Below are 26,594 nucleotides of genomic sequence, written 5' to 3'. Positions count from 1 at the left end.
CATACAAATGATTCTGTCATTTCTGATGCACGGAATAAGAGGAAGGATATTGTTTTTTACTATTAAAATTTTTTTCAAAATTGTGCATATTAATTTTTTGCGTTTTCATTCAGTTTTACTCTCCTCAAATACTTTGTTCAATAATATTCCTTTCTTATTGATGCATTTTACAATTCGACTCTTAAATTTTGCTTATTTAATAGAAATTTAATATTTTTATACTTCTATTATTAATATTATATCATCATATAGTACAAATTGAATGAAACAATTATTTTATTAATTATATATCACATGAGTACAATATTCCTCTAAAACATTCACCAGTAAATATTTAAATTTCCCGCATTTCGCTATAGTAATGTTTGATTGGATTTCATTGGTGGAGTTAATCTATATTCTCTTTCCCCATCCAAGAACTGTCAAGCATTCGATAGTTTGGCATAGTCAGCTGATAGCAAAATGCAATTGAACGTTTCCTGTGATATTTCAAGAAATCGATTGTAATTCTCGTGCGTGACCGTGAAATTTCTTGAGAATCATCGATTCGCGATCTGTTTGCCTTCTACTTCAATTTTTCGAAGAAATTTAGGTAAGAGAAGTTGTAGTTTTATTAATATTTGAAGCAGTTATGTGACCACGTATTGATTTACGATAAATTCATGGTACAGCTAAAGTTAACGACAGTTAATATAATGTTGTAGAACTTGTTAATGATATTTTAATGATAAAATTGTATAAAAAAAATCATAAATTTTACTTATTGCTCTTTAATTCGTGCCTGTTATAGAGGTTAAGATACATTTTAACAATTTCATTTCGCTAAATTAAAAACATACGATATATAAAATATAAAGTATAATTATAGCAATATATACATGTATTTATAACATATGCTTTTTTCAGGGGGATTCACAAGACTTTTTATACACATTTAGCTGAAGCAAATCTACCAAAAACAAAATGCCTCTAAGTGCAGGTCAATATAAATTTAATTCATTAAAATTAGTGAAGCATCTTTATTTTTTGATAGAAAAGTGTTATAAATTTATATATTACTTTTAAGAACAATATCTATTAGGTTACATCAGTTTTTATAATATTAATTTGTATTTTTTGTTCCAACTTTTTTAGACATATCTACAGCTCTTCATTTATTGGAGCATGTTCAAGAAAGGGTGGAGGATTGCAATGACCCCAAACTACAAATGCATACGACCCAAGATATAAAATCCTTAATTTCTCTTTTGGAAGATCCGGTATTCCGCAGCATAGTGACAATTCAAGACTCACTAATCGAATTAAACACTCAACTGGGGCAGCATCCATCTATTATTCCTGGCGATTTTGATATTAACATTAGTGGACAACTGGAACTTTCTGTTCCTAGTACGCCAGTGCAACCGCTTGGATCAAATGTATATCAAGATCTATATCAGGATAGCAGTGAACTAGAAGATCAAAGGGTTCCAGTTGCTCCATTGGTGCATAGCAGCAGCGAAGATACTAGTGCGCAGGTAAAATTGTTTTCAAAATATTCTTAAAATGTATTTTTAAATTCCCTTTGTACTTGGTATTAAATTTTCACTTTATTATAGGTCACAAGCCCAAGTCTTGCGTCAGAGGTTATGGGAATGCCTCCAATAACAACAACAACATACGCTAAGGAGTTCAAGAAGGTTATTGAAGCTGCAGCAAGAGGTCGTCAAGTATTTACTGTGCAGGTTTGTAAAATATATATTATTATAACATATATAAAATATATATAAAATATATATATAATAAATAATAAATAAATATAAAATATATATTATTAAACATTCAGAGGTATTAAGGGCAATAATTTTTTCTTCAAGTTGTATAAACCAGAGGGAACCAGTCTGGGATTCAGTGTGGTTGGTCTTCGCAGTAAGGATAAAGGAGAGCTGGGTATTTTCTTGCAGGAGATACAACCCAATGGCATAGCTGGCTGGTAAGTCAATCATTGATTTGTAAACATAGTTATCAAATAATATTAGAAATCACAAGGTCGATTATTTAATCGAAATATTTGAAGATTATAATAAATAGTTGAATAGAAAGTTTTAGAAATATTTTTACTTTCACGATGTGTAGAACATAATACATACTTTCGGATAAGTTTGAATCACGTTTATGCATTGTATAAAATTCTGAAAATTTTTCCGTGCTTATATAATTAATATATCACGTAGCTTCAAAATTGATGATATCATAGCATGTAGATTATATAAGCAACAATGGAATCTCGCGCGGATTGTTTCGTAATGCAATTCTTCGATCTTAAAAATGTTCTGTTATAAAAATTGATAAATACTCCAGCGTATCATTTAAAGCATCTAGTGGGCAAAATAATTTGGTATTCTCCTTATAAAACATTCGAGTGTCATGAAAATCAATTGAAACATTATGAGATGCAAGCATGTTTCTTTTTAAACTCTTCTAAATTTTCAAATTTTACTTAGATTCGTTAATTAACTAAAGTAAAATAAAAATTTTCATTCCAACCCATTCAATCAATTAATGAATTTCAGTAGGTATCATATCACTAGCCAACAGTTTAGGATTATTATTTTAACTTTCGAAACTCACAATATTCAATTTCTTTTCTTGACTGTATTAATCTTTAAGTTTTTAATCTAAAGATTGCGAAATAATTTCGCATATTTTATGCTAAAAGTCCTTATATTTTAATTGCGCTCTGAAAGTTTGAATAATAATAAATTTCTTCAAAGTTAAGTCACTCAAGTATTCAAATTCTAATTTTATACTATTATGGAATTGTTCTAAACTTTCGGATTATGGTATATATCATTCAATAGACATAGTTAATCTTTTTATGCTAGGAAATAGGGAGAGACAGCTCCGTGATGTGAAACAGCATTCGAATATTCAATACTCTCGTTAAAACACGCAAATGTCGTTACATTATTCGATATTCGTGCCGAATAGCGAATATTGTTCTGGCTGCAGTCGATAAATTAATGCGAATCAAGGTACATGAATATTCGTTTGTTTTGTGCCACGTAAGCTCGACAGATATAGAAAATATGAATATCGACGTCGAAGGACGGACGTGTGGAGATAACGTTTGGAACATAATCGTGCACGAATATTCGTGAAAAATGTCGAATATTTTTGAAAAATGTCGAATATTCCACATGTTTTGTTTTATACGGAGCATCGATAATCCATAGCAGTCGGTAAAAGTTTAAAGATTCTCTTAAATCAATAAACATATTATAATATGATATTTTATGTAGTAATATAAATAGAATGAAAATTTGAAAATTTCCAAAAATTCATTCCAGTCGCTACTACTCCAATTAGATAATTCAGTGTAATTCTTCGTTTTGATTTATAGATAAAATCTTTTTCGCAATATATCTATTTCTATAGAAATATTATTACCTTTTAATCTAATTAATTATGATAATGAAGTCTGTGTTCCATTTAATCAAAACTTTATAAAAATTTATCATACTGTTTTTTTTCACTCACTAATAAATATCCATCAGGTTGGAGCAATAATTTGTCAATTATTATTAGGAAAAAAAGTTTGTTTACTAGAATTTATATCTAGGATAAAATCTATTGCAAACAGTACAACAATTTAAGAAAATATAATATAAAGATAAGTGCGAGGCATTTTTCTTTTATTTATTTTTGGGACATAATATACAAAAAAAAAAAAGAAAATTGAAATGGAACATCTTTGTTATTTGAAAATCTTCTTACTGCAAGTTGTTCCGTCCAATTTGATAAATAGATCATAGGATTAATTCACGCCGTGATATTTACAATCAGTGGATACATAGATGTATTGAGTATTTAATTTACATCTCTATTGGTGTATAACTTTTTAATTAAATAGTTTAAATAATCTATTAATTCCATAGAAGGGCGATGATCATTCTCTTCAATTATTAGTTTATTATTGGCACAGTTTTTAGATACTAGTATTGGATATAGTTATGACTTAAGCTATATCGTTATGCGTTTAATAAACACATTTTGGATCACTATCTTTTTAAACACTGGTTTTTTTTTCTCTTACATTATCAGAATTCTATTGTTCGAATGTGTAGTATTATTATAGCATCTTGTATAATTGCGCCTTACACATATTTGATACAATTCTATTCAACTATAGAGAAATTCAGTATCTGTTAAATAGTCGATTTGTAGTAAAGAGATATGAATTTTTACTTTACTATGTTCATTATATCTTATTCAAGAGTAGTGAATATATTATTCCCGGTTTTAGCATAGCGTTATGTTTTATTGTCTTTATATCGAATCAAGGAATAAAATGCTCACAATTATTTAAGCAAATATACAAATAAACTCGTTTTACTCTTTTTTTCATAATGACTATCTTATTCATATTTGGATAGAATATAGTAGCGCCGAAGTATAAGACTGGCATTAAAGATATTAGGATGACAAGTAAAGAGGGAGAACAAGCTTTTATTCATATATTCCACACAAAAACATTTAAATCATGAAAAATACATTATAATAAATTTATTCTAGAATTTCTATGAAAACTTATGAATTGGCCATTTTGATCACTCTAGTGTAGTTTCAGTGTTAAATGGTCGTCGTTAGCCTCAGGAAATATAAGTATAAGTTTTTAAAATCGACTTCGTCCCTTTGCCTTCACATGTGTAAGAGAAACGAATATATCGAATTTCCATATTTCAGTCATAAAATTCAGCGGAGAAAAGAGATACCTAGAATTTCTTACAAATATACTATCCTATCTATAAGTGACCAGATAAAGTACTTATCCATGATCAATTATCGAAATCTGCTCTTTACGATTAAAGTATTTGATTTTGCATTTTTTCATTTATAAAGATGTAAAATATTTGAAATTCTCATGTTTCTAATTCCCATGTTTGAATACTTTAATTCGAATAAAGGAGCACAAAGACGGCATTGAAAAATACTAGGACTTCAGTTTTCTCAGATGTTTTAGAATGATAGAGAACTTCCACCTTGCAATATTCTTTCTATCATTTTTGAGTTTGTTATATTTTTATAACGTTATGAAATATTTTCACACAGTTTGAACAAAATATGAAAAGTCTTATTGATATATATATATATATATATGATTCCTCGTAAATGTCATATAATATTAGAGTGTAGTATGTTTCAATCTATTGCGGCATTCAGGACGAAATATATAAAACTCACGTGGCAGTTAACGTGTTAATCCTGTTGTTCTCTTCGGATCTGTATGAGCTGAAATGGATATTATGTTTCAATAGGCGTTATTACATAATATTAATCGGATAGTATTATTATATCGTAATAGATATTATTATCATTATTATTTATAGTTAATAGCCAATTAATACTATGTAATAATATTTATTGAAACGTAGTATCCATTTTAGGTCATATAGATTCGAAGAGGACAGCGGGGTTAACAGGGTTTTAATAGATATTATTAAAATATAGATAGGTAACATAAGACAAAACGTTATAAAGTATTTAGTTTCTAAATATTATTAGAAATTACAGATATTATTATTATTATTACGATACAGACAACTTTTAAATATTCGCTTTTGCTATTCAATATCATTCTCACTGTCGTGCTTGTGTTCTACTTTTTTAACGAATAAAGTATTTCAACAAGGATGATATCTAAAGAGATGGAAACGTGAAAACGAAGCCCGAAGAACGGCAGGATCCACTAACTTGAGCGTTATCAATGTTGAATGATTCACTTATGAAACACCCTGTACAGTGTCGTACACGTTCCACGTTCATCGGTGCGCTCTATCAGGCGTGCTTCTTGGCACACCCTGTGTGTACGGTGCGTTGATCGGGTGGCTCGTGGCACGCATGCTCGGTTACCTCTGTCCGGAAGCCTCGCCACCGTGGAGAAAACGATGCTTTCGAAAAAGAGGCCTCCCACTTTCGGCCGAGCAGTCTTCGACTGATCCTTGAGCGAGAAAGGTCGTCGGTATTCGACGCGCGCGCGATACCATCCAACACGTTCCTATTATAGTGTGTGCGTGTGTGTTTAGTATAATCACTCGTCCTCTCTCCAATTCTCTTTTTCCTTTATTCCATCGCTTTCTACGTATTCTTACAAAGTTTCCGTATATTCACCGCGATAGGTATCGATAGCCAGAAATTTTTCGCGGCTAAGGTATTCAGAGGTCGAAGACGAAGAAAGTCTCTTGACCCTTTTTTTTTTTCTTTTCTTTTCTTTTTCACTGTTGGTTCTCGAGCGCGTCGCGAGTTCGATGTTCTTTCGGTTCAACGATTCCTTCGCGCTGGTGGAACAACCTCGAGATACTATGCGGTCCCATCGGCTCGTCCTTATTCCGTTCTGTCGTTTGTTTTCGTTTCGCGCCACATAGAGGCTACCCCCGTGCTTTTCTCTGGCGATATGGCCCTTTGATGTTTGCTGATCTGTGGAGGGGCGAGTGAACAGAGAACCGCGAACGTACTATGTTGCTGTGAAACTCGCGAACCGCGGATTCGCCTCACGAAATCTTCAGGTGGTACGTGTTGTGTTTTTCCTTACTTTTGACTCTATCGCTATGTAGAATCACGGGTGATTATAGCGCGAAGCTTGCATCGAAGTAATAGAACGAGAAGTATACGAAAGGATACTTAACGTAAGGGACAAACAAGCATCTGTTGTTCGCGCATTCCTTAAGAATTATTCAAATTTTTAGAAACGAGTAAACAGATCTTGTAAATCTATACAATTTTCTAGGGAAAATTACGTATTACTCGCTTTTAACCACTAACGTTCTAACGTTAGGTTCTGATATCAGGTGGCTGATTTTTCGTTGTTCTTCTCGTTGCCAAAGGCAGATTTCTGTTAGCGCAGATATTTCCTGAGTTAAAACTTTAATGTTTTTGACACATTGTCTAGCAGAGTTGTATCGTATTTCCTCTAAGTTCTGGATATTCTCGTGATTTTTCAGTTAGAATGCTGTATTAAGCATACGATATCGTTTAAAAAGTATCCTCTCCCGCGTTTTGTGCATGTTGGTGGAATTTTAGTAAATTTTATACGATGCTCTAATACTTCTTTCGACTGTACTATTTATTAGCGTAGTATTTATGCAAAAGTGACACGTCTCTTCCGTGTAGCATGTTGTTTCCTTTTTCTCACGTCCATGCAAATTTAGAATAATCGTGTCATACATGACGATTGTATAGTTCTCTGACGAACAGATATTACATGGACTGAAACAGATATGAATGGAGAATGAAGTATGAATGCGCTATAGTATTCCAGGGTTAGTAAGTATCAACTTCATTTCATAATTACAGTGTCCATTTATTTCTAGTCTGAATGTAATAATTGTAAACGTTAGACGACTTAGAATGGCAGTGTATATGAATTATAACACATTAAAGTACATAAATTCACAAATAGTAACACACGTACAGTAATTGACGAAATTAAGAAGCTTATTTTCTGTCAAATTTGAAATGGAAAAGGAGCGAGTTATATGAAATAGAATACAGTGGGAGGATTTGTTTGTGTTTATCGCTGGTCAGTTTTTTACTATTTTAAAAGTATTCGCGATTTTTAATCTGTATTGTACATTTAAGTCCAGTACCAAGTGCGTGTAGTAAATAGAACTACCGAGTCGAACATACGCGAGAAATGTACCTCGCAGTTTTGATTCTTCACGTAACATAAAATAACTGGGCCTAATTATTTTTTCTAGGTATCTTGAATCATTTTTATAATGTTTAACCCTTCATGGACCCAGCAGTAAAATATGAATAAAAGTTTGTATAAACGTAACACAATTTAAAAATAAATCGGAAAATTGATTAATGTTATCAAGATATAGCTGTTAGTACAATAGATTGTTTACAGAATATCACCACACGTGCAATGTTCGTGATTTGATCATGCAAATCGTGAGAATAAAATTGCAATTAAAATTCCAAGTGAACGCAACGTTGATCGAATGGTCCATTTAATGGCTCACCTCTCTCTTCATTTTTGAAATATAAAATTTCACTTGGACGTGGCTTACAATTATGCTTTGTGGCTCAATTGTTAATGTTAGCTTTGATTAGGTATTCAAATTTTGATTACGTCATTGTTTGTAGCAGGTATCAATACGTTGCATTCATGAATGAACGATAGATTAATTATCAGCTTCGGTGAAACGAGTGGAAATTTCTTACTTTCAGTAGGAAATCTGTAAACATGCAGCGTGTTCGTGTTTTTATTACAAATCTAAAAAATAGCTTGGATTCCACGTATAGCGCAAAAGTCGATGTTCATATCCGTTGCTTTTATAGGAGATGAAAAAAAAAGAAAAAGAAATGGATTAAGGAAAAACGATGGAGAAGAAATATCCCGATAAAAGTGAATTCATATCCTGTAACTCTTTTTTCAATTTTGCAGAGCATTTTAATAAGTTGAAGTTTCATATGGAGACTTTTATCCAAGATTGACTATTACGAAATTATTTAGTACTTAATAATTACAATTAGCATATTTGCTATTTATTATAATATTGCTACTAATGTATTAATTTCTTATAGCAACTTGCGTTTTCCCAATTAAAATCGTAAGGATTTGTATTTAAAAATTATTCCATCGAATAATCCTCTAACCTTTAGTGTATTATACATAATTTCAACATATGCAATAATATTTATAAAATTTAATATTTTAGTAGATACATCATGTTCAATCTCTATATTATGCTGTAGTATGTTGTACAACATTATCATACTATATATGGTATATTATATTTGTTATATTATTTCCAAGCTGCAACGATGCGCAATTTGACTCTAGAATTTTTAACAGAATTCAAAAATTCCATTCTTCGAAACTGCAATATTTGTCAGATTTTCCGAAATACCTCATTGTTTCGCGCATGCAAATAGTCAGTGCGAATAAGAGTTGCAGGATGTAAAAGGTTATTCGGCCGAGAAACTGTTCTGCGTTACGCGTTTGAAAGACAGAAAGTGTCAGATCGATCAGAATTTACGCAAATAGAATTCTCGTGCATGTATTCGTACATCGAAGGGCTGGAATGCCGTTAAGATATTCGTTTTTACAGAGGTGAAACATGTTTCGCGTACGGCTAAAGCGTCCTATAAAAATTAGCTGTTAGATCTGTTTTGCATTTTATAACGTTGCGGTTTAGCGGAGAGTCGAAAGCCAGATTTTCATTCCGTGATTTAGTTCAGCTAGATATTCATATTTTAGATGTTTTTAAAGCTTCAAAACTTGTAGATTTTTATAAAAAGCAGCGAGGGATGATAGAAAGAAGTAATTACAAAGAGTAGAGATTTATCTGAAATATTATTCAGATAGCAGATAATGTGAAAGACTTTTGTTCCTCCTTTAGTTGCGTTGTTATATTTTTAGAATTGGATAATTTTTATATTTTTAGGTAAATAGTAAACAACAGTAAAGAGAGAGAGAGAGAGAGAGAGAGAGAGAGTCACATAATTTTTAGATTTTAAATAAATAGTAAGAAAAAACGAGAAACTATACGAAGCTGTACCTAAAAAGAGTTTTCTGGGAAATATAACTCAGATCGTAGATTGTTTATGTGGAGAAAAGTGTTGCTGCTTATTATTAAGATTGGGATCAAGAATATAGTCAAGTTATGAATACAAGTGGGTAATAAAATGAACAATTTTTATTTTTAATTCGTTGGTAATCGGTATCTACATAATAATAATTTCTTGGTGTATAAATTTTAGGATAAATATCCTTGCGTTGATTTAATCGGATTAGTTAAATTGTAGCTAATCGTAGCTATCGGGAGAAAATAGCGTGCAACTTCTTTCTTTTCCCGATACAATGGTACGAAATTTAAAGTTTAATTTTAAGAGCTTGATCTTTCTCTTGTGAGTTGAGATAAAAAGTAGACATTCGTGCAAGGGAAAAGAAAATCAAAGCTTGTCAAATAAGTTCAGGGTTGATTATAGCATGAAAAAATAATGATCTCGCGTTAACTATGAATTTCATATCGTTTGAAATTTGCTATTGTAAAATAATAAATAATTATCGTAGAATTTGTGTGAAATTTTATTCGATTAAAATTTGAAATTCTTTGTCGTTAGAAATGAAACAATTTTCAAGTTTTGTTCAAAATTGCAGCTCTTAATCAGCGAAGTATGTCAAGTAGAGATAATAAAAAAGACCGAATTGATTTGTTAATTATGGTCTCCCTAGGGGTGTGATCATTTTCAGGCTTCATTTCGATTTATGTATTTAATTCCCATGATAACGGCCGTGATTTATGTTTTTTTTTTAAACATGTTGCACCGGTTCGATAAATTGACCGGAAACAGAGATAAAAGGGAGAGAGTCGAAATTTTGATTTAAACGATTTTTTCGAAGAGTCACGCCGTCCTGTTCGCAAATAACGGCAATTGAAAAAAAAAAAAAGAAAGAAAAAAAGACACGACAATTTAATAAATCGTAAACGAGAAAAATGTTATTTGTTTATGAATTTTTCGTGTCAGCTTTCGATATTTATTTTAGCAAATCGATGTAGCATGCTTTAATTTAATAAAAAATTCTAGCCACGCTTGGCAATAAAAATAATAAAATATATCAGTATATTTTACACTACAACGACCACAGGAAATTTTTCTCCGAAATTTTTGTTCAGTCTAAAGGCCCAGTTTTCATTATCGATACTTTAACAATACTCAATATCGAACTTAGATATTTCACGTAAATAAAAGAAATAGAATTTGCTTATCGATTTTTACTTACTATCCAATATCAAATTTACTTTTCGTAAATCGTCATTTTCTTCCACGAAATAATTTAACGTCCCTAAAAATTAAGAACTGATTGTATAAAATTTCGATGACGATATAAATAACGTAAAATTCACTACTATCTTGATAGGAAAAGACTCGAAGTATATACATCGGATATTCGTATTCGAGACAGCGAAACATACGGATAAGTGGAGAAAGGTGTAAAATCGTGTGTTTTTATCGACCTGGCTCCGTTCTGCGGGAAAACTGGCGGTGTGTACACGCCTCGAAGGTGAAACTGGGTTAGATCGTCCGTCGGTGTAGGCGTCATCGATCTCAGATTCGAATTCAACGCGAAATTATTCCGCTTTCTGGATTATTCATGCCTCGACAGCATGGCCGGTCGCTGATTCAATCCGAACAATGTTGCTCGATCGATGTCCAGACATTAAATAGACAAATCCACTTTCTACCTCGCTTTTCTTTCTCTCTTTTTCTATTTCTTCGTTTTACTTCTTTTTTGTCCTTCCTGTTTTTTAATCGTTGACGATTGAAGCGATAAACTGAAGCGTTAAACGATATCGGTGCAATTATTTTCTGTTAGATTTCGTTGTAGCATTTGCGGCTTTTCGTGTACGACGTTTTTATTGTCGCTCCTTTCTTGTATTCCAGTGTTCTACGATTTCGTTTTAATAAATCTGTTTATCCTATAAAGGATCATTATTATTCTCTTTCTGTAATCCATTTAGTTAGATCTATTTGTTTATATATTTATGTAATTATCCAATAATGTATCTATTTATTTATTTGTTTATTTAACGAATATTGGCTCTTTGGTATCAGGTACAGGAATACGTGAACTGAAATAATACAAGAACAAGCACTAATTTTAATTAGTGATTTTTACAATTTCATCTGCGATACTATAGATGTTTTAAAGGAGATTGTACTGCCGTGCAAAAATCTGCTTCCTTCTAATAAGTATCATAGGAGCGTACAATTTATTACAAGTTATTTATGTAATTACTTCAAAATGTTAAGTAAAGTAGTTTCAGTAAGTAACTAATCTTTGTATTATTTGGCGATATGAAAGAAATTGCAAGGGAGATTTTCAAGTTTAATGACAAACTACTGAAAGGTGAACGCCTTCAATGATACCAGCCAGGTGTCTGACCAGCAACGGCATGTTTCTACTTACCGCTTCGTCTCATTTACGTTTCCCTTGTTCGTTTTGTAGCGGGTCAAATTAATCGTTTCGTCTTCGCCTTGTCACAATCTTTGTTACGTGTATTGTAAAACGTAACTTGTATTGTTTAAATCACGCAAGGCTTCAAAATATTTAAATTGTATTTTATCATTTTTTAATTTATTCAAGGAAAGGCTAAAAATTTCATCGCAACCGTGGTATTACAAAACGAGCGTTTAAACGACACAAGAATTCGAAATATTTTATCTATTTTAGCGTTATTTAGTCTGTTTAAAAAAGATTAAACGTTTCCTTTCCATGTAAAGCTAAAATATAATTCTTAGCGAACTAAATATCAAGGAGAGAAGTAATTAGTATCAAGAAAAATTATTCGGGAAATATTTGAACGATAAAGTTACTAGAGTTTTATACGTGTGAGCGGATACATTGCTCTTTTATTTCAGTGACTCGTTGAGAGTCAAGGATTTATCGTTTTAATTCGGCTATCAAACTCCACAGAGAGAAGTTGTTCCATAATACGGTTTGGAATTGCAAATGCATCGAAATGCGCGTGAAATGGCAAATATTTAGAATATCAAAAATCGTACCATCCGTATCAATCGAATATTCATCAAAGCTCTGCGATATTAAAAATTTAGGTTTCTTTTCTTCCTTTCTTTTTTTTCCAGTAATATAAGTTTCAACCGCCAATATATGCCACATATATTCATGCAACATATTTAAATTATCGATATGGTCGACTGCGTTCCAATATCGACACAAACGTTGACTAAACCGAATTAAAGCGATAATTTTCGAGTTCACTGATTTGGATGGGCGAACGTACTCGTTATCAAAACGATTTCTCCTGTATCAATTTAATCGATGCTTTTCCATGCAGCTTCAATAAATGCACAGTTATTATTTCAGTTAATATCATTTTTTTTCATTCTTTCGTTCGCAACGTACAATGGATATAAAGTTATATGCTTAACTTTAACAATTTCAGCGAGTGTATTACGGTCAGAATAAAACAATTATTTTATATTTTTCGATTGAGGATAATACCGCATCCTCGTTACAAGAGCAATATAATTGGAAAAATACGTGGGAGAATAGCTTCTGTAGCGGTATAAATTGAAAATGATAAGGGATGAAAATACGTAATGACAGCTACGAAAATTAGGCTAACGTAAAAAATTGCCTATCCGCTACACTAGACGATTCTCTTAACAAAAACGCAGGGGTTCAATTGCCGTTGAGTAATTTTCTTTTAATAAGCGTTAAGTTGGCAGAACATATCCCTTAAGAAGTTAATCCCTTCGTAACACTATGTGATGGAACTGTCTTGTTATTTGAAAAGCTCTTTATTCTCAGGTTACTTAATTTCGAAGGAAATTGTGATGGAACTGTCTTGTTATTTGAAGAGCTGTTTATTCTCAGGTTACTTGATTTCGAGGCCGTAAACGAAACTACTTCTAAGCTGCCGTTAAAGCGGCAATTCTCAGTTTACTTTAATCGAGCAACTCTTTTCACCTTGATATTGATCACGAACGAAGCTACTCGGTTTTCTCACGAGTAGACAGTTTAATTGCGCGCAGCTAACTTTGAAAATGGAATACCAATGATCCTTTTAATCTTATTCGTAGGAATTTTTTCCAGGCGTATTTTAAATTATCGAAAATTAATTTCGTAGAGGCAGCAAAAATGTTGTTGACACGATTACGAATTTCCGTGAGATACGAATTGAGAAACCATGTTCTACATTAGAATGGAACAACGTCTATTCTCGTAAAACACATCAATTCGAATAATAACTCGATTACTCAGTTACTCAGTTATCACGTAATAGATGTTCGTTGACTTGCCCAAGTAGCTATAATTTTTCCTTCAAATAATAGGAGTTTGCGTCCGGACGACTAAATTCGAACGCACATTTGCTTACCCTCTTAATTACTTACGTGAGGAGGGGACTTGTAAGGGATTAATTTATATAATTGGGATGGATTGCATTCTCTATTGTCATAGACAGATAACTCGGTACAGTTAATTCAGATAGTGATGGCTAATCTTGATGGTGACGTTGATGTGTGTGTATATATATATAGGGTAGACTCGTAATTTTCATCATCATAACCTAGATGTGTTCGAATTGTAATAACGTTGTAATTTTGCAACAATGCCAATTTCCTTTATTTGTAATTATATCGAATGCATTAAATTGTTGCTCGAAAAAGGACAGTTTAGAAAAAATGGTTTAATTTTGCAACAATACCAATTTTCTTTATTTGTAATTAAATTGAACGCATTACATTTTTTAAATTGTTGCTCGAAAAAGGACAGTTTAGAAAAAATGGTTATCTTTCTGATAGAATATTAGACTATGTAAATAAGACTATAAAAATCGTAAAATAAAATTGCTTGCTATTGTCTTCTTGAAAGGATCGCTGATACAACTGACTAATTATCCTTACTATTTTTAGAGACATATGAAAAATATATTGAAAATTTTAGAATTTTTATAAACCATTAAAATTTTGAAGTCAAAGAATTTTCTGTGGAACTTTATTTTTTACTTTTTATTTTCTGCAGCACCGATGGTGTTATAACGTATCAATAATGTTATCGCGAATGAAGAGCTTCTGGAGATTTGCAGATTAACTTAGTCTAACTGACTAACTATTCTGTAATATTTTTATTCAATAACAAAATACCATATATTTACCAACTTTTTCTACCATCTGTAACAGAACGTCGTTCGACATCAAATAAAGAAATACATAAAACGAACCTCACGTTATTGGAGGTGGAGGAATTGGTGCCCATTTGTATCGATATAACATTTGCGATCGTAGGGTTGCTGAAACCTATATGCTCATTTACTTTCTACGGTCCATTCCTTTTTGGAAAAATATTTTTATTTTCGTGACATTATGTTTAATAATATTTATGTAATGTTACTACAAATGGACCAAAGTATATTTTTGGGGAAAGTTTTGGTATGTTTGATGAAGATAGATTGACTTAGCCATTATAAGTAAACCGAGTCTCTGCGAACTTGACCTAAGAAGTAAAAGCGATGGTGAGTAATATGATTTGACTTAGCCGGACAGTTTGATTTATTTCTCAAATTTTTTGTGAGTCAGAGTTGACGGAGAGTTGATCATCTATTTCTACCAGAATAGTATAATATTGATTACCTCGATGGAAAAATACGTTGGAAATTTGTAATAGTTAGGGAAATTTTAGGAAATTAGAAATTAGAAAATTTTTTAAGGATACAGATAATTTTTGATAATTGATGTGATTTATTGTTTGGTAAAATCGAAGGAGAATTACTGATTGCAGACTTTCGTGCTTAAACTCAACTGAAATTTGATCAACTGAAATTTCTAAAAGTTTATCGGAATATTAGATTAACTATGGATGACTAACTTCTCAAACAAGATAAACGGAAAAATTTAGGCTAGTCGATGGAAAAAGAGACGTCGTTTTTCAACAAAACAACGTTAGGTGCTCTGTATCGGTGAACAGCGGGTAAAAATGTTGGAATATTTGGAATGTACAATCCCATCGGTTTCATTTGTCAAACGCAAAGTGGTTTGGAGAGCGGTATTTCATGGCCAAAGTTAAAAACAACTCTACATCGATGTTCTTCAACAGAAATTTATTTCATACAACGTAATATGAATATTTAACTAATAACAGTAACAAACTTTACAGCAAGAAATTTTTAAAAAGGTATAAATTTTACTATATTTCAAAAAGGTACTGTTATTTTACCACAAAATTGTATGGAGGTCAGTTAACGTTGTTATGAGCTGTAAACGGTTAAAAATGTTGAAAATCGCATTTTTTACGATATTCGGTCTGTGACTGCAATAAATCTACATCTTTCGATGCCTGTCGCTTGTCTCTGCATCAATCGATTTCGACGAAATTTTCAACATGTATATACAGCTGTCGTAAATCTTCAAAATATGTTGTTTAAATATTCATTACAGACCCAAATAGAACAGTCGTAAAAAATGACCTTTACTTTTTTCTTCGTGATTTCAACTAATTGCAATTTTTTTAAAAAATTTGTATACATCGTCTAGTAAACTAGTATTTCTCCCTTTTAAAAAAATGCAAGTTGTTGCAATTTCTAAAAGATTATTCTGTTTCGAAGAGTAGCCGAGGATACATACGTTAATGCTAGTTACTGTATCTTACTTTTATTTTTTTTTTAGGAGAAAATTCTATTGCATAAATTTGTATAACTGTTTAAATAATAATATGACTCTTATTATTACTAATCAATTTAAAAGCATTAAAACAAACCTGAAAACATTCGTCTTCTACAGCGTGTCCATTTAAACATTGATGATCATATGGGTACTCGACCTACTCTCAGTAGTTAAATTTTCTGCGATTAGTTGGCGTATCGAAATTCTCAGTTTCCCAATATGAGTGGCTATCAAGTGGCTGCAAACGAACGCACCCGGAACTCTGCAATGCTTCAGGCGACTATTTTTTAAACTCAGTGTAAAAAGTAGAAACTTCCAGGAGGTGGCAGGTCAAATTTATGCATTCTTCTTAGAAAGGTCTAACGTTTTCTATGGGCAAAATCCTGTGTCTATCACTTTTAAACATTTATTTTAAAAAGCTTGTCGAAACTCAAACTATTATAAATTTTGCGCTATTTATACATGAATTTTGGTAAAAATACTTAACAGAATCCTTACTGGTTTTGCTTACCGATAAAGATACGTACAACACGACTAAATAATGGAAATTTCGAAGGTTTGTCGTTTTGTAGGAACAAACATTTTTTGAAAAAATTGAGCTTGAAAAATTGAACATTGGCTACAAAGAGCGAATTTTCAGACCACTGCGAAGGACATCAGAACATCGTCCGACCATCATTTATTCTGGTTTTTACAAAAGTTTTTTAATGGGGGGATGCTGAATGCGCTAGAAGCTTGTAAGAACTGGTTCAAAGGACTTGTCGCTGAAAAAGACGAAAAGTTTTTCGGTGAAACGATCATAAAGCTACCAAATACATGACAAAAATTCATCGAGATAAACGTTGTACCTATATATCATCCAATAAAAATGATAATTGCGTAGATAAATTTTCCTCTCCGCGACGAGTTCTCTTTTTAAATGTATCAACACCAAACGATTGGGTTTTAATTTTTACTTGCCAATTTTAGACCGAAATTATTACTTATTGAATTATTAGTTGCCTGCAACTAGTTACAATTTGTTTCATTCGTTTATTATGCAAATTAGAATTTTGAACACAGAAACTCCGAAATAATTAAACTACGTATTTATTTAAGATTTATAATTTTCAAGTTGAATTAATCATTTCCAATTAATTATCGTTCTTTCATTCGTATGCGAATAATTGTTTCGAACATACGATTGAAAAATAAATAAATCACGTATTTATGTCGTTTCTCGCTGTCAAGACAAATTTAAAATCCTGAATCAATTACAATTCTCTCATTATATTCTGAACAGAGAATTCGAGTTTGATTTTATTTTTACTATGCATATCCTGTACTTTCTTACTCGTCACGATTCTTATTTTCAAGTTAAAATACAAAACCTGCGCTTCTTACGTCTTACAGTATCTTTAATTTGTAAGCGTATGAAATTGTAAACACAAAATTTCAAAATTAAGATTAATTGGATTCGTAGATGGTGAACTAAGTTAACGAAAGAACTCGATGGTCGAATAGCTACACAGAGCGGTTGTTTTGCTCTACAATTCGATGGTTAAGGGTGAAGCAAGGGTGTTTCGTGAGGAGGCTAATGTCGACGAGCAAGTACAGGAGCGTGGGTTAAGCACGTACAATAGAGATCGGTATCCGTGATGGTTCGCCTCTCTCCATGAAGTCAGCACGCTTCTACTTCATTCGTTCGAATACGCCAACGACAAATTTCGCTTTGCTTTCAAACTCGATTCAGATGCTTGCGCTCGAGAATCGTGGATGACTTGGTAAATTATGTATTTCTACACGAATTTCTAGCAGTGAAATTTTAGTACTTCTAGCAACTCGTAGTACTTGCAGTTGGGAAAGCGAGAATTAATTTGCCGTGACGTTTAAATCGTTTATGCAAGTTCACTTATAGAATAGGAAATTGCGACGATTGTGGAAAGATACAGTTCTGTGGAAAGATATTATATACCGTGAAAAGTTAGCTTTCAATTAGAAAGTTATATACTTGTAACAGTGAAGGCGTTCACGCGTAACTCATGTTCTTTTCAAAAAACTCTTCTAACGTGTGAATATTCACACATCCAAGTTTAAAGTTACTCATGGAAGCTACACACTGTGAAACTTCGATAACACGCTAGTAATCGAGAAAGAGACAAGCAATCAAACGTTTCTAACATCATCGCATGTATCACGAAGCTCGAAAATCGACGGAAGGTTTTTCCCTTTTTTTTTTTTAAACCGCCGTCCTTCCAATGTTCACGCGCGTGAATATTCGAATTAATGAAAATTCGCTTTGCGAAAAAGTGACGAGCAGTCAGATCTCGCTTCTTGTACATCACCAGAACATCATCGCATCTATCATAAAGCTCGACTAAAAATTGCACACGGTCATCGAAATTGACGATAGTTCTTTTACACTTTCAGAACCAGCGATACGGTCGCGAAAGGTCGAACGAAATAGAAAAAGGCAAAACCCGAGTCACACCAGAGAGGCAAATCATACAGCTGTGTTTCGTTTCTATCCACTTAGTAGGCCGGGCCACGTGTACCAAGAGAATTATTGCAACGGATAACGCCGTGTTTCTGACACGGTCGACACGCCACGTTACTACGTCGTAACACGAAATTGATTAACCCTTAACTGGTTGCGTATCTCCGTCGGGTTAAAGGCTGATCAATACGAGCCACGTTTCATTCGTTCGATCCGAGTGTCTTCTTTTTAACTGGCTGCGACAATTGCTATCTCTGAGGAGCTTCCTTTTAGGAAGCTTCGGAAAGCCACGTCTCGAGTAATACTTGTGATTCCCCATCGAGTCTTTCGTGGATTGTCAGTTTGGAACACTTTAACGTCTCGTTACCTCTTTTTCTCTTCCACGAGCGATCCGATCGCTTTTCAATGAAATATCGGTTGGAATATAGAGGACAGAACAATTTTCTCTTTGCTCTTTCATGTATACGCGGAATTACTTAATCCTGAAGTAGATATTATATTTGTATATTAAGTGTCGTTCGAAGAATTGTTGTATAATGTGGTCCTGATATACCGTACTTTATCGGTGGAGAAGTTTTAAATGGAATATTGTACCGATGGAACATAGAAGTTTGAGTATAATAGCGTGTTAGTTTCAATAGTTAATTCCGTAGCTGTGTAATCGAGTAATAAGCTATATAATACACGTTGTTACACAGTAGTTGGCCAGATACCTTCCGTTGTTTGAAGAATATCTACTGCATGCAATGAACGTGAACTCTTTCCCACTTCGGTAGATCTTAATGTCTCGTTGTTTGGAAAATTGTAGTACGCGAATACTGTTACGCGTGGTTTCCACGAACATCTATACTCTTTGTATGTGTATTAAAAAACGCGAGGAAGTGTAGACATAACAGAATACCTGAGCAACAATGTATTAACGTTAATTAATAACGATTGTGTAGTTAGATAATTCAGTAGAAGCTATGTAATAGACAACACAGTTAACAAGATATCTTGTAGTGTCGTTTATTGGAAATTTTCTCTATGTAATACGGTGTATTTGATGTACTTGAACAAATTCAAACGAACTTAATAGGAAGTCTTTCGTTTTGCAATTAATGTTATATATTATCATTGTTATATATTATCGTAGATGTTAATCATGAAGATAAAAAATGACAGAGAAAGCGATAATAAGAGCATGCAAACGAGGAAAATGTGTTTAGCGATGTTTTATAACGATGTTCTGTAGCGATAGCGATATTTCAGCGTGAAATGTGTCAAATTACTGAATTCTTCCTATCGTATGTATCTGATGCTTAGTCATCGTGTATATCTCATAATCAGGATATCGGTGTAATTAATTTGTGTTACTTGCACGCGAAAATAGATCAACCGAATTGATTAGACGCAACATGTTTACGAATTCAAGACACCTTTGACAAATGATCTTAAAATGATTAATTGTATGTAAAAATAGTTCTACCTAAAATATTCGTCTACATAATTGTTAATCAGGCTGCATTTCAAAGATAAAATCAAAGAGGGAGCTTAGGAAAGAAATATTTTTTTTTATAAGTAGCAATTAATCAGAACCCTCAGAAGAACTTCGAGTAATTAAAGGGGTAACTTCAATAAATTAGACCATAAATTTTAACGGAACATACGTAATATATTCGCTTTATCAGGCACTCCTATAGCGTTTCAGAAACACTGTAGACACTTATACTTCGTCCTACCAATCTCAAAATTATAATTCTAATATATCTATATCTATAAATCTAATTGGCGCAGCTTGAAAAAATACATTTCTTCACCTAACTTAATTAGATTAAATCTAAGTTTTGATTGTCTTGTGTAAAAGAACAAGTAAATAAAGACATATTTATTCCAATATTCGATATCTTTCGTTCAAAGACAAGAACGATTTCCCAAGCCCAAATCGTAGTTTGAATAAAATCAATGTTCACGATAATTTTTCCAAAATTCCACTTGTTCGTTCTACTTAAAAAGAATGTGTTCCTGAATTGATTAAATTATTTCAATATTGATCTTGCTCTATAAAATAATGAATAATCAAAGGTACAATTATTCGAACACTCAATAATTATCAAACAACTCTAAAAAAAAACGTATTTCTCTATCTAAATCAATTACACATATCGAGCCTCATTATGATATTACATTAATCTTTGTCAGCGAAAAATTAAATAGATACGCAAGTACACGGTAACTGGACTACTCAATCGGAATACTTCAATAGAGGAACAAGAACGATTTTCTAAACGACCATAATCGTTATCGCCGGTTTTCGAATGTACTTGCGCGAGGGAGGGTGAGAAGAGGTGGAACTCGAACGTGCGGACGAGTGCTGGAACTTGGAGCGGCGGATTTTCACGATCCGGATGATCCGTGGAAACGTGACAGACGCGAAGCTTGCAGTGCTCCAGATCGAACTAAAGGACCCTCTCTCCATCCTGGTCATCGCATCGTCTTCTTTTTTTTAGCCGATGCGCGTATTATTTTCGCTCGTAGCTTGCCCGGAAGAGAGCTGAATTTTTGCAGACCATTGACAATGAGAGAATTGGTCCATCGAACGCGTGCCAACCGAGCATTCAATGCAGTTTTCTTCTTGAGCCTTCCTTTGTGTCTGCGTTATGTAGTTACAGATAGAGGGAGAGGAAGAGAGAGAGAGAGAGAGAGAGGATCGAACTCGGTTAGCATATGATGTCTGTAATTTGATGAAAATGTACAACGGTTGCCAAAAATGCTTTAGAGCGAATTGTAGTTTTCCCCGGATATAAATGTGATATTAAGAACATCCTCTTGCTTTTTTTAACAGAAAATTTAGTAATATTGCATGGCATGTACTCATGTGTTCGTGTATCCAGTGTGGTAGTATGGCATTATATGGACCTCTCAGAATCCAAATTAATCAAATTCATATTTTGTATATTCACTTTCATTACCTTGTTGTGCGTTTAATATCGAAATTCCCCCCCAAAAACAAACTTCCACTTGCACAAGTTTATTTATTCCATGATTATGATATAGTTAGTTATAAATTTTCAGGGAAATTTCCGAAAGATTGTAACATACTCAGCACGTTTTTATTCTTTTTATTCGCTTTCTACAATACAAAGATTCACATATGCATCTCTAATAGAAATTCAAGTTGAGTCACACAGTTTTATCACGTTTTCAATTTAGATGCTTGCGTGTACACGGACAGAAAGATACAAATCTAGATGTTTGGATGCAAAATTTCTAGTTTCTATATTACCAATGAAGTATTCATATTCGAAAACTCAGATCCAAGGATTTCAGCATTGAAAGATTTCTACATAGAAATCTAATATAAATTCAGGCTGGCATATTCATTTCTATCGTATTCTTAGACATATTATTCCAGCCATTCCACAAACTTATCAAAAAAATTGTGACGGTACTCGATTCTCTCGTAATCTATTCCCATAAAAATTTCCCTCGGATTATATACTTGGCGATTCGCCATCCAGTCTCTCAGATGATCTATCTTCGAACGGGATTCCCCTTCGAAAGCCAATTCGTCTTTCGTCTCGCGGTATTACCGGAACGAACTAGCAGCCGTAAAAATGTCTCTGGATAGTCGATTGAAAATCTCGTCACGTTATCAGCCGATGTTTCAAATGCCATGAAAGGGGAGCACGAATATATACGGTCACCCTGGCGGTCGAACGTGTCGCATTAGAAGCGGCAGATCACCGTGCAATTACGCGTAAACGTCATGAGAACGAACGTGTTGCGTCCATTTCTCAGGCAATCAACGACCCATCGAACCAAGGACGATCGGAAGCGCTTGAGAACGATTCTTTCGATCCTTTGCTGCACGAACTTTCTCGATGAGTTTGGACGTTACGCGTGATTGATCGAGAAAATTTCCATAAATTTGAAATGTTTTAGGTTTGTTTAAATATTGAGATTGATTCCTTTGATGCGTGAATTTTTTAACAACTCGTGACATCGACATTACGTACGATTATTCATGAAAATTTCTATAATTTTCGTTTAATCTAGGTGTGAATTTTGAAAGTAACTTCTTTGACGCGTGAAATTTTAAAATAAATTACAACTTTGCATGCAATTATTCGCTATAAATTTTATTCGCTTCACATTCGATCTTTGACGTTAATTCCGATATAAAAAGATTCGAGCTAATGCAATTACGTACTCTTGCGTAATTAGTATTCGATTGGACGAAAGGTAATTTGAAGGGGATGATCGGGAACGATTAGGAACGGTTTCTGGCTCTTTCAATCCTTCGTCGCGTTAGTTTTTTTAATAAATTGTAACGTTACGCACGACTGTTTGATAAAGTTTTCACAATTTTTCACTTCTTTACGTTTGGTTGTTGAATCTAATTTCTTCGCCACACGATGTTTCGAATAATCTGCAACGTTGCTTCTAATTTCCTTGCTTCGTTAACGTTGCGAAATAATCTTGGAATAAAAAATGTCGAGTTCAACGTAATTGCAAAGTCTTGCAAATTTTTGATGTATAGTTGATTAGCTAGTGCAGAAGATGATTATTATGGAGAATAATTTTTTAATTCTTTTGTATAATTGTATTTTAACTCGAAAGCTAGAATGTCACGTGTTTTTTATCCCAATAAAAATAATCATAGCAATTACTGTGCCAAAGTCTACAAAAGTCCGTTTCATCATTTAAATTTCCATTTTAATTTCGTAATTACCGCTCACTCTTTCGGTTCTTCTTTAACCCTTCAACCGTACAATGAATTTGCATTCTTTCTATGGAAAATTATGAAAGAAATTAAGTTCAAGCGGTTCAAACGAGAAATGAAGACACCGGCGTTAACTTTGTATCACATCGATACATAAAATTATGATACTGAAATATAAATCCCAATTGAACTGAATCAAACGAACCGTTATCCCTTTTTTCAATAACTTTTCCAAATATTATTTTTCATTTATAGCGTCATAAGATTTCCTCCCATCCTGTCCGCCCTGTAACATCTATCGATAACGATACACATCGATGTTCAAAATTATATTTCTCGTACATATTCCATTTTCCGCAAATCAAACTCGATCAACCATCCTTGGTTGCTTTACAATAATTTCATCAAATGTTATCTTTAATTTAACGCATAAATGTACATCGCAAATGTATAAAATGTGTGGCATTCGACGAATCTCTGAGCCGATGAAATTTCTCTGTTTATATGCAATTATAGGATCTCTGTGCTTGTCTAGGCTGAGAACTATCTATGTCAGGTTATTTTCTTAATGAGTCAAAGGCCCTGTTCCTTGGCCCGGTTCATCGAGAGGTTGAACGACGTCGCGTAATGCACTTTACCGAAGCCATCTCTTTCCTGTCTGTTCCACGTAGCAAAATATTTGACCGAGCCGCGAAGTTGTTGCGATAGTATGCGAACTATTTGTTCCTGTTCACCTGCTCGACGATAAGTTGCCAACCAGATACACCGGTGTAATCCGTCTTCCTTGACTTTGTTAGATTGCGTGTCTATATTCTCGATTGGGTAGCTCCTTAAGTTACGAAAATGACGCGCTTGACAGATAATCCAAGATGTTGGTTCAACCATGCCTTCGTTTGTATGAGTTATCGTTCGAGTTGAATATTCAATTGAGTTGGAGTTAGGACCGCGAACTTGTATTTTTCAAAAGTTCATGCTGGAATTTACTTCAGTGTTATTTTAATATAATGATAAGTTAAGGTTTGATATATTTCTTTTGGTACTTTTCTTCTATTTTGTCATTTTTATTTAATTTCGTATTATCCTTATTCGCAGATGATACTTTTACGTTTTATATTATGTAGAAATAATCGGAGGAATTTTTCAACGTAACTACAGTACAGTTTCTGACATTTTTGTATCCTATATTCTATTTTTAAAAACGGAATAGCCAAATACATTTATTTTCTTTGACTGTGAATTTTTGGTTTTGAGAAATTCGCGTTGCAATCTGTTTCCATATTTTTAAAAATGGCACAGGAATTTATTTTCTTTCGGCAAGGAATCTTTGTTTCTGAGAAGCTTGCGGCGTTGAGATTTTCTTAGAACTTGCTTATCTTTTAATAAAATGTCCTAATTTTTTTGCTCCTTGTCGACTTCAGTTAAAAATAGCGTCTTCGTTTGTTATTATTGTTTCCATAGAATCTTCTTCATACGTTTACTTATTATTCTTTATACGTATTATTCAATACAAGCTTGTCGCAACTTCTTTCGATGTTTTCACGTTGTGAAAATGTTCCTCGGTGTTGCTTTGAAATCAGTGCAGACCGTTTTACGGTGATGTAGTATTTCATTTTTTAAGTCCCGTCTTTACACATGCACACTATCAAATCTTTGTTGGACGTTTTAATTAAATACATTTCTATAGTAAGCTTCATGTCTATAGAACTACAACGCAGTTTTCAAAATGTTCATATTCTATCTTTAGGCCAGAAAGACCTATGTTTCTTGACAGAAAATAAAAAAAAATTTGTACTGGAAAAAGCTACCTTCGTGTTATTTTACCATAATTGCAATGCAGTCTACATTGTTTCGAAATGTTTCTTACGACAGAACAGGTTTTTCATCGAATTCTGCACTTTCAAGTTTCCTCTAAATGCATAGAAATCCGCAGTTTAAATTAATCATGCGCATATAGTGTCTCCGTTTTTATATTACTTCGTGTACAATGCTTTTCTACAAAAATTCTTTGAAACTCTTCCGCAGGAAAGATCAGTGACCCCGTGGAAATGGCGTTGCAAAGGGTCACGCAACGCCAACTAACATCAAAAACAGAGAAAGGCTTGCAATTTCATCCACGCGTTATTACATATTACAATCTTTAGTGAAGCTTGCAATTAGATTACCCTTTAGCTAGCTCGCAAAGCTACAGCTTTAGCCTCTGACAACTGCAACGAGCGTGTCTCATCTTCATATAGCACATTCCCGATGCAGTCGAATATGCATTCTGTATCGAACAATGCCATTTGAGCGTTCTTTCATGCAAAATATATACAGATGCAAGCGTGCAGATAGGAAACAACAGAAAGTTTAATAATTTCATTGCTCGTGTAACTCAATATTCTTCCCTTCCCCTTTAATTAATTCAACGACGAAGTGTAACGGCTGGCTATGGGGTTGTAACCGACGTGTACACGCGTGTTTCTGTCAGAGTTAGGGTATTGTATAATCAAACTGTGAAAGGTAAAGTCAATTTCTGCTGAGTTATTGTCTTCCCTTGCAACTCCTTACATAGGGCAGGTTAAAGATTGTGCTATAGTTATTTGATAGCGAAGGAGTGACTTTTTTAGTGTTAACAATTAAGTGACAAAGATACGTTCGATTTTTTTTTTTTGGTCGAATCTTACTTTTCATTTAAAACGATATCGCGTAGAAAGAATCAACCGCGAATGCTTAAATGTCTTGCAAATTCTATTATTAACGATTCAGGATTTTTTATTTTAATTCTTGCATTTAAGGTTCTTCAATAGATTTAAAAAAGAATTCAGATTTAAGAAGAGAGTTACATGTTCGCAGTAAAATATATATGGTTCTAGAAGCATAAATTTCAATTCTTGGAGCTTTGATCTCCTTTCATATTCATTCATATTTGGTTGGAGAAACGAATCAAAGGATATCTCACTTGGTTTGGCGAAAATTTAGTTAGACTTACATTTGGGTTCCTCTGCTTACTGGAAATTTTACCTTTCGTTCCATGCGATATGCAGCGTTTTAATTGTCGTACACAGTCAAATAATTTTAGTTAATGAATTATTTAAATAATTTTGAATAAATTTCCATAACATGAAGAATTTCGAAGTAATTCAAATAATTATCAAAAAATGTTCATATATTAAATTATATCCAATAATTTAAATATTTTTTATAAATTTCCGCAAATTGAATAATTTGTCACTGGTTTAAATACTTTCGTTTAAT

General features: G+C 33.0%; 1 protein-coding gene and 1 long non-coding RNA gene across 2 annotated transcripts in view; both read left to right on the top strand.

The window, feature by feature from the left end:
• The first annotated feature begins 407 nt into the window (after window positions 1–407).
• The window catches only part of LOC117230307, a 165,614-nt gene continuing 139,427 nt past the window's right edge, over window positions 408–26,594 (top strand). Inside the window, exons 1-5 of the mRNA XM_033487606.1 lie at window positions 408–592; window positions 907–979; window positions 1,135–1,517; window positions 1,599–1,724; window positions 1,857–1,972. Of these exons, the coding sequence (XP_033343497.1) occupies window positions 964–979; window positions 1,135–1,517; window positions 1,599–1,724; window positions 1,857–1,972 (641 nt within the window). The 5' untranslated portion in view covers window positions 408–592; window positions 907–963. The remainder of the gene's footprint in view (window positions 593–906; window positions 980–1,134; window positions 1,518–1,598; window positions 1,725–1,856; window positions 1,973–26,594) is intronic.
• On the top strand, window positions 5,907–20,538 carry LOC117230309. Its single transcript, XR_004492747.1, has 2 exons — window positions 5,907–6,548; window positions 18,589–20,538. It is a non-coding gene; the product is annotated as an uncharacterized LOC117230309 (long non-coding RNA).

The sequence above is a fragment of the Bombus vosnesenskii genome, unplaced genomic scaffold (genome assembly GCF_011952255.1).
Source record: "Bombus vosnesenskii isolate JDL3184/JDL3185 unplaced genomic scaffold, Bvos_JDL3184-5_v1.1 scf7180000013266, whole genome shotgun sequence".
In the NCBI taxonomy this organism is placed as follows: Eukaryota; Metazoa; Arthropoda; class Insecta; order Hymenoptera; family Apidae; genus Bombus; species Bombus vosnesenskii.
This window is presented reverse-complemented; position numbering and strand designations above follow the sequence as displayed.